The 9,563-nt window shown below is 42.3% G+C and overlaps 1 protein-coding gene across 1 annotated transcript in view; it reads right to left on the reverse strand.

Annotated features, from left to right (window-relative positions):
- The window catches only part of ULK2 (unc-51 like autophagy activating kinase 2), an 83,916-nt gene that overhangs the window by 16,562 nt on the left and 57,791 nt on the right, over positions 1–9,563 (reverse strand). The window contains exons 17-21 of the mRNA XM_077746704.1: positions 8,273–8,412; positions 6,520–6,603; positions 4,408–4,694; positions 2,934–3,121; positions 2,428–2,531 (exon numbers count right to left, since the gene is read on the reverse strand). Coding sequence (XP_077602830.1) covers positions 2,428–2,531; positions 2,934–3,121; positions 4,408–4,694; positions 6,520–6,603; positions 8,273–8,412 — 803 coding nt within the window. The remainder of the gene's footprint in view (positions 1–2,427; positions 2,532–2,933; positions 3,122–4,407; positions 4,695–6,519; positions 6,604–8,272; positions 8,413–9,563) is intronic.

The raw sequence follows: 9,563 nt of genomic DNA on the forward strand, positions 1-9,563 counted from the left end.
TGCTCACGCTATCTCTATCTCAAAAAAAAAAAAAAAAAAAGACGAACAAAGCTGGAGGACTCACATTTCTTTGGTTACTATAAAGCTATAGTAATCAAGGCAGTACAGTACCAGCATAACAGACACACAGATTGATATAATAGAATTAGAGCTCAGAAATAAACACATTTATAGTCAACAGGTTTTTTACAAGGCTGGCAAAACAATTCAATGGAAGAAAGATTCACCTTTTCAATAAACGGTGTTGGAACCACTGAATATCCACACACAAAAGAATGAAGTTGGACTCCTATATAACATTGTCCACAAAAAATAAGTCAAAGTGGCTCACAAATCTAAATGTAAGAGCTGAGATATAAAACTCTTAGGGGAATATATAGAGTTAGTCAAGGGTCACATGTTATTTAAAGAGGGATATCTAGGGAAACTCAAAAACAACAGAGAAAAGTTTAGCCTGACACATACAGGTATAGTAAACACTAAGAACAGCCTAACTCCTAGCCAGAAAACAAAAAAAAACCCCTTATACTATGTAACTCAATTCCTTTTATCCAATACATCACGTCAGGCTTTCACACACACAAAATTAAAAGAGAAGCTAAAAGGTAAAACTAGTTTGATGAGACAGAGTAACCATCAAAACCAGACTCACAAATAGCAGATTGGAATGATCAGATTAGAAATTTAAAATAACTATGATTAATATGCTAAGAACTCTAACGGAAAAAGCAAACAACATGTAAGAATAGATGGATAACACAAGAAGAGAGATGTAAACTCTATAATGAAAAGGAAACATTATACATCAAAATCATCAAAACAGAAATGAATAATGCATTTGATGTGCTCATCAGGAGATGGACATGGCTGAGGAGAGAATCAGTTAGCTTGAAGATGTGTCAAATATGAACTCCAAAAACTGGAAACGAAATACAAAGAAGAATGAACACAAAAACAAAAACAGAATATTCAAGAACTATAGGACAACTACAAAAGTATAACATATACGTAATGGGAATATCAGAGAAAGAGACAGGAATAGAAGAAATATATGAGGTAGTAATGACAGAGAATTTTCCAAAATATATGACAGAACCAAACCACAGACCCCAGGAAGCTCAGAGAACACCAAGAAGGATGAATACGAAAAAAAATTACACCTAGACATAGAATATTCAAACTGCTGAGAATCAAGACAGAGAAAAAAAAGTCTTGAAAGAAGCCAAAGAAAAAACACCTCACCTATAGAGGACCAAGGGTAAGAATTACATCGGACTTCTCTTCAGAAACCATGCAAGCAAGAAAAGAGTGGAGTATTCTCTTTGGATTAGAAACCATGTTCAATCAGATATCTGAGGATCCAGGTATTTCCTTCTCTGGATGCTAATGGGAGAGTCAATAAAAAAAATTCTAGAGAAAACCAGAGCAAAGAAATTACAATAGTGATTCTCAGATTTAAGTGTATATGATAATCATGTGGGGAGCTCGTTAAAAATAGAGTCCTAGAATCCATTCCCAGAAGATTTGATTAAACACGTCTAGGTTATGGTCTGCAGCCTCCTCTTTGTTGTTATTTTTTGACAAACAGTTCAAGTAATCTAGATGTGAGTCTGTGGACACAACAGTCCCTGAAACAGCCATGAAAAGGTCAGGGGATATAAGTGACCTGCGTTTTTTTTTTTTATAGGATGTACTCACTGTATAAAAAATGGTAAGCTAACTTTGGCCAGTATTGTCCTACCAATAAAAACCAGTCTTGGGCGAGAATTCCTTCTAACTCCTAGCTGTTGATCATCAAGATACCTAACAAGCCCCTATCATGATGTGCTGAGAAAGAAGATGAAATGACAAGGATTGGGTGAAGAAATCTGGGTGAGTAAATTCATGAAACAGAAGCAGGTGGAATAATTACGTTCTCTTGCCCTTCCACACAGCCAAAGACATCCATGTACTAATGCCTGGAAATCCTAAGTAGGCTGTTACATGCCAAAGGGTAAAGTTGTAGATAGACCTTAAATTGCTAATCAGCTGGCCGTAGAATAGAGAGATTATCTCAGATTATCCAGTGGGTCCAATGTAATTACAAGTGTCCTTTAAGTGTAGAATAGGGAGGGAGAAGGTCAGAGTCTAGACTGGTCCCCGATGGGAAGGGGACCCAAGCCAAGGAATGGGGGCAGTCTCTAGACGCTGGAAAAGGCAAGGGTATGCATTCTCCCCTAGAGCCTCCAGAAGAAATGCAGCCTTGCCAACACAGATTTGAGCCCAGAAACCCCCACTGCAGACCTCTGACCTCCAGAGGTCATGTACGATAATACATTTATGTTGTTTTAAGCCACCAAGCTTGTGGTAATCTGTGGCAGCAAAAATAGGAAACCAACACATGCACTACCAAGTTACCTGCCTGAAAAGAAACCCCATGTGTCTTACCTGTATCCATTGGTCGTTCTGTATTTAAACTGTCTGTGCTGCCCTGGTGTCCACCTAAAGGTATCTTTACTTGTTGATCTGATAATTTCCCGGTACTGACAGACCTAAAAAGAAGAATGATGTTAATAACAGAAAAGTATACTTTAAAAACCCAGACATTAAAATATTAAGGGGGATTTAAGCCAAGCCACAAAAGGGTTAATGGGAAGTCAGAGAACGAGGAGACAAAAAATAGATATCAAACAATTCAAGGCAGAGATGAACTTTAATAACCAAAATAAACAAAAGGCAGAGACAGAACATTCAGGAAATTCAGTGAGAGCTTTGTATTCACAGTTATAGGAAGCACCTGTGGTTTTCAGAGATTCTAAATGCATACAGTTCATATCATTAACTATGTGGCATAAACCAGCTACTACACTAATTTGGTCTGGTTGCCTTTATGCCAGATATATATGTACTATTACAGTTTTCACATTAAAGCTGGAAGGAAATGTGGGCTTTACCTGCCAAACACTGCCTTGTTCTGCCGCTCAGACTTCTGCCGCTCACTTCCTTGCACTAAGAGACAGTGAGAGCATTCCCGTGGGTCACTGCCATCTTTAGATTGCCCTTCAGAAGGCCCATGACGAGTAACCAAGGCTAGCAGGTTGGAAGATGCTTGCGTTTTAGGTATTTTGAAAGGAGCTGTGGTCTGAGGAAGAAAGTATGGATGCTAGTTAGCACAATGCGGGCGGCATTCAGAATCGGCAGGCTGCACAGCACGGCGCTCAGGAGCACAAGTCAGACCAGATTCACACACTGACTCTCACTCTTCATACCCCGTAGCCTCAGTTTTCTTTCTTTGGGATGAAGTAGGTTAATGTATGTAAAGCTTTCAGGAAGTAAAGTACTTAGACTGGGCCTGGCACACAGCGAGTGCTCATTAAATTGTAGCTATTCTCCTCATGAATCTTTTCCCTGGTGTGCAGCAGCCTCCCCGTTGCATGGTTTCGCTCTCCGTGGTCAACCTCGCTCTGGAAGCAGACAATCCTCCTCCTGAGGTATTGTCAGAAGGTCAGCAGTTGCCTAACACTGCATCACTGAACTTACTTCGCCTCATCACACAGGCATTTTATCATCTCACATCATCACATCTCACTGTGGCCGCAGCACAATATGGTGTTCTGGGGGGGAGAGATCATATTCGTATAACTCTTATTGTAGCATATATAACTGTTCTCTTTTGTTATTATTCGTATTCATCTGTTATTGTGCCTACTGTATACATTTAACTTTAACATACATGTCTGTGTAGGGAAAAACCAGTGTATGTAGGGTTAGCTACTCTCTGTGGTTACAGCGCCGCTAAGAGCCTTGGAACATAACCCCTGGGCATAAGGACTACTGTACTTGACCACACTAGTTCATGACCTACTGTCAAGAGAGTTCAGCTGAGCTACTCCACAGTACTGCTGCCTCTGCATTCATCTTGTGTGGCCACACGGCCTGCGGGACCTTACGTTGACCTTGAGCCCCTCGTGCAAGCGTGTGGCCTAGATAGCGGCCTGCACATTCAGAGGGAAATGTAAGTCGTGGATAGGACTCCTCCAACAGCCCTGGATGTCACAAGCCTCCCGCAGGCTTTCCCCTTATGTGTCCCATAGAGAAGACTACTGTGGAGCTTACCAGAATCTCATTCTTTTGGTTTTAATGGACCAATTTAGCTCAGGAACTCTAAAGAAACCATCCATGGACCCTAAAAAAGGCATGTGCCCCAGGTGCTGTCTCTGTCTGCACTTGCCTTGACATCCCTGTGAGCCTCTCCAGGCATGCCAGGTACTTCTGCCATGACGTGTGAGTAACGGGCTTCTCTATTTCAATTTCTCTTGTGCTCTACTGTTGAACCTTAACTCAACATCCGACACCCTGTGCTCTGTTTAACAAACCTTAATTAACTGACAAAGTCCTGACACTGACAAAAGAGTTTAACAAACATACCTTGGTAGGAGAGCCAATGATTGTTGGTAAAGGAGATTTAAAGAGCCAGTCTGAACTCCGAGGAGAGGACCCCATGTGCTTGGTGGGAGAGGTTCCCAGGCCGCCAGGCCGACTGGGCTGAGGTGAGTAGCTGTACCCAGCCCCAGCGTGGGACGGGCACACGGGGTCCGAGTGCTGCTTTCGGAGTTTCTGCTTGTTCTGGTAGATGTCAGTGAGGGTGGGGGCGCTCTGCAGTCTAGCACCCAGCAGGAGAGACTGTGGTGACTGGGCCTGTGGCACTGGAGAACCTGCCAAGAACACAGGCAACGTTCACCCAAAGTGCAGGGCAAATCTTAACGACTAAGAAGACAATTCTTAAAGTGAGAATTCTAATGAATGTCATGTTCTTCAGGAGATATTTTAAAAACTGTTTATTTGGCAAGAGACTATTTTGAGACACCTTTTACAAAACAGTAACAAGTCCATGGTCACTAGGATTCTCAGGAGATAGAAGTTAATGATGATGGGTATGTTCGCCATTTTTATCAGCAGCTAGCAAGTAACGCAGATTAATGTATGGTCTGATGAGCACAAAAGAGAACTATACCATAAATTGTTAAAGTTAATGCAAACTACAAAAACCCATATTAAACAGAATGATTTCTACTTTTTATATGAATACATACTTGGCGATACCAATGTGATTATTCTCTTTTCTCGTATAGTAGCTAAAAGAAACTTTTCAAAGCAACCCAGAATAGCCCTGTATACACACACACACACACACTAGATTATATACTTTTCTGGGAATTTATTTTACTTGTCTAAAAATAACAAGCATATGGATAATTCATTTCTTATCAGTTTCATTAATGAAATTAATTAATAGCCTAAGGAGTCTATATTCTCTACAAAGAAAACACTTGTCCACAGATATTCTTGCCTCTTAAGGGCACACCAGATCAAGAGCCTGAGAAATAGGGTGTTTTTGTTTATCTGCTTGTTTTGAGAATGAGCACACACACGTATGCACACGAGCAGGAGAGAGGCAGAGAATCTCAAGCAGGCTCCACACTGTCAGAATATAGTCTGATGCAGGGCTTGATCCCATGAACCATGAGATCATGACCTGAGCTGAAATCAAGAGTCAGATGCTCAAGAGACTGAGCCCCCCAGGTGCCCAGAAATAGGGTCCTGACATGGCGAACAGTTGGCAATAGCAAGAGAATTCCCCAAAGGCACCTTGCTGATGCCAACGTAAGGTCTCCCAAGTAAGCCTGGAGCTGCAGTTACAAATTCTTTGTAGCTTCTTGTAAGCCCAACTACCACTACTACACTAAGGATATATAACTCTCCTTAGTGAACGCTACCATCATCTTCCCAAAAAGGAAATTGGAGCTTTTTCTACTGACCATTCCTAGCTTACTCTCTTCCTAAATCTGGGATTTTATCTTTCAGAGCTGGGCACTGCCGTGTGTGCATGTGTGTGTATATGCATGTGTATGTACATGAGCATATGTGTACACATATATACACACAAATACAATCAGCAGCAAAATGTTATGCTCTGGAGAAAGTTATAGAAGACTAATTTTTAGGGAAACACAAAATATGAAAAACTAAGAAAAGAGTGGCTTTCTAAGTAATACAGGATTCCTTTAATTGGCCAACTCTTCAAATGCACATCCAATAAAATTTGGATTTTAGTAAAATCCAAATAAAATTACAGAAGTGTGATTTACACATATCTTTTCAGGCATATACATATTATTTAATAAAGCAAATAAACATCTCTTTCCTATTTATCTCAGGTAGCTCTTATCAAGAACAGTAATCAATGCAATGAAATTTCATTTTCTAGATTGATTTTCATGATCTTTGTAACAATGACCAAAATTTAGCTCAGTTACTTAATTTCTAAGATTTACTTTCATAAAAGATCTACCCAAAGAGAGATACTTTAGGGATTACAGGTTATACTAAAACATATTAGACCAAGATTCTAAACAACAGGATAGATAACAGATGAGATATTTCATACCAGTTCAATTCTTTTGATAAGACCAGAGAAACATAACTCAAATCCACTTAGAACAGGATTAAAATGATTGGTATACCAAATATATTTCCTACCTGATGAGTTTCTACTCCTGGATTCATGACCCTGAGGATGCCCACAGCAGCACTGACTAAATTGCTCAGGAATGGTACCAACTATGAACCGGGAAATGGGGAAAAGGAGGAGAAATGATTCAAAACCAACGAAGGATGGAAACAGGTAACATACGCGCACATTGCACAGTACATCATAGTCCACAAAATTTGACTGCACTGACGGACTGACGGCCCAGCTGCTGTCCCTCTGCACCCACCATGTTCCTGAGGCTCCTGCCAAGGCCTGTCTCCCAGGGCTGCGCCCAGACAACGACTGCGTTGTGTGTGGGCGAGGCACTAATTCAGGCCGTCACGGCAGGTCAGGGAACGTGGACAAGGCAGTGCTGGGGGACACTCCTCGGGCCTGGCTGAAACCTTCTGAGAGCTCACGCTCGTCGAGACGCCCCTGCCCACTCCTCCTGGCTCCTTCTCTCCCTCACAGGAGTCAGACCTGCAAGGTGATTTGAAGGGGCTCCCCCAGACTCCTGCCCCCCACTCCGGATCCATCACAGATGCTCCCCAGTCACTCTGGAGTTTCTCTGCAGCTACCTTCTCTGCATCTACCTCTCAGAACCCAAACTAACAGGCGGAAGAGCTAAGAAGGCCCAGGGAGGCCAAGCAGACAGGACACCTGGGTCTCTAAAAACAAGAGGCACTGACCAAGAGGTTAGGTGGGCAGGCAACGGTTAGGTCCCCAGGAAGGGCCGTTCCCTGGAGAGCAAGGATAAGGCTTGGACCTTGTCTCTGGGGACCCTGAAGGGCCCCCGGAGCTGCGGAGGGGGTGAAGGAGGGCCAGGGTTTTGTTTGGAGATTTTTCAGCTAAGACAGCTTCAAAACCATTGCAGGTGAGGCAGTGAAATAAAGTTTTAAAAACATTATCATTATGATTTTGTGTTTTTTTGAATCAGGGCTCCTGGGCACCACTTCAATCCTTTTCACCCCGCCTCCTCCTGAAACTCCCTCCTGTGCCCTCACAGCAGTTGTGCAGCAGTTGTGCCTGAGCTGAGGTGCTCTTCTCTTAGAAGTAAAAAACATAGAAATACATTCATATACATTGGGGGGTGGCAAGTTTGGGATCTGCACAGCGAGCCTCAAGACCTGGCTCCCGGGCCCTCTCTGGCCGCGGCCGCTCCCCTCATGGCCCCACAGCCATGAGGCCTCACAGGGTCTGCAGTCACAGCCGCTTTGGCCCCCCTCGTGTGTGTTCTGAAGCTGGAGCACTTTCTCTCTCAGTTCCACGAAGACTGTGGTTTGTGGCTGCTGCTACCGCTTACTCTGGCACCCCTGCCCTGCGTGTGGTTTCCACGAGAGGTGAAAAGGTCCGTAACGAAGCTGCCACCGTCCTCCTCCCAGAGCTGGAAGGCCTCAGGTGTGCGTGAGCCACACGCCGGCGACACTACTGTCTCCTGATCCTCACGGACCCGAGGGTAAGTGGGCAGGCATCTCGTGTACTTTAGGGTTTCTGCTATTGTGTGTTTACAGCCCAAACCCAATGGGGATACTTTTTATCCGTAAGATTCATTTATTATTACACTGTCAATAGAGGTCCTAACAAATTTATACAGAGATGCTCACGCGGGGGGCCAGGAGGAGGGTGGAGCTGGAGGGGAAGGTCATGGCTCCCCATCAGCTGAGATTCAGTGACATCGTGAGCCCATGAGCCATGGTCACAACTGACATAGAGTGTCATGTCAGATTTGTCATAGAAAAAAAAAAAAAAAAAAAAAAAAAAAAGGTCTNGGGGAGTAAGGCCTGGAAGACCCAGTGGAGAGTCTTCGTCCAACTGTCTGTACTGTGTCTGCTGGTGCCGGGGAGCAGGATCCCAGCCGGAAGCCCATAGGGCTGGTGTTAGACCTTCGTACCACTGCAGATCTGAAAAGAAAAATAAAATTATTCCCTCTCTGGCAAGTTCTAGGACTCTATTTCTGTCTTTTATTTTTCCCCTTAAAACTTCCTGACAATATGCCACGGAATAGAATTTTTTTTTTTTGTTTTTTGTTTGAGAGAGACGGAGACAGAGCAAGAGAGGGAGGGGTAGAAAGTGAGGGGAGGAGAGAGAGCGAGCGAGCACGCGCCAAGCAGGCTCCACTGTCAGCACAGAGCCCAATGTGGGTCTTGAACTCATGAAACCATGAGATCATGACTTGAGCTGAAACCGAAAGTCAGACACTTAACGAACTGAGCTACTCAGGTGCCCCAGAATTTTTATAAAATACATGATATAGTTACATGGAACAAATGTAAAATGTATAAAATTATGTGGTGTGAAGGCTCCTTCCCACCCTGTATCCTGTCTGCCTGATTTCTCAGCATTTCCTCAATCCTCCACCAAAGGTTACCATTATTTCCAGTTTCTACTATATCCTTCTAGAATTCCTTAATTTATACACAAGCAAACAGGCTGAAAATAAAATCTTATTTATTTAACTATTTTCAAAGTTTTTGGTTTGAGGTTCCTTTTATACTCCTAAAAATTACTGAATATCCCAGAAGTTTTGTTCATGCAACTTATATCTATTTATATTTACTGTATGAGAAGTTAAAACTGAACAAAATTTGTAATTAGCAATTCATTAAAAGAAACTTATTACATTTAACATAGGATTATGAAAATTAATTATATTTTCCAAGCAAAATAAATTCATGAGAAGCATGGCATTGTTTTACATTTTTTCAAATCTCTAGGGTCTGGCTCAATAGAGCACAGTTAGATTCTCATACTTGCTTTTGCATTCAATCTTTCACGTAACAATATATATGGGGGGACATACATGAAGAAAATCCAGTCTTATGCAGATATGCAGTCAGAAAAAGGAGGAATATTTTGGTAGCCTTTTCAGGTAACTGTGATGCTCATCTTTGATACTACACCAAAACTCAGTAAATGGACATTTTTAAAAGATTAGTTGCAATGTAAAATCTGAAACTATGTCAGTGATATCTGGTACTCTATTGCATTAGACTCTAATCTCTTGCAAAGTCCCTTGTACTTGGACTAGATTTTTTTTTTTTTTTTTTTTTTT

This window comes from Crocuta crocuta, unplaced genomic scaffold, assembly GCF_008692635.1.
Source record: "Crocuta crocuta isolate KB4526 unplaced genomic scaffold, BGI_CrCroc_1.0 scaffold139, whole genome shotgun sequence".
In the NCBI taxonomy this organism is placed as follows: Eukaryota; Metazoa; Chordata; class Mammalia; order Carnivora; family Hyaenidae; genus Crocuta; species Crocuta crocuta.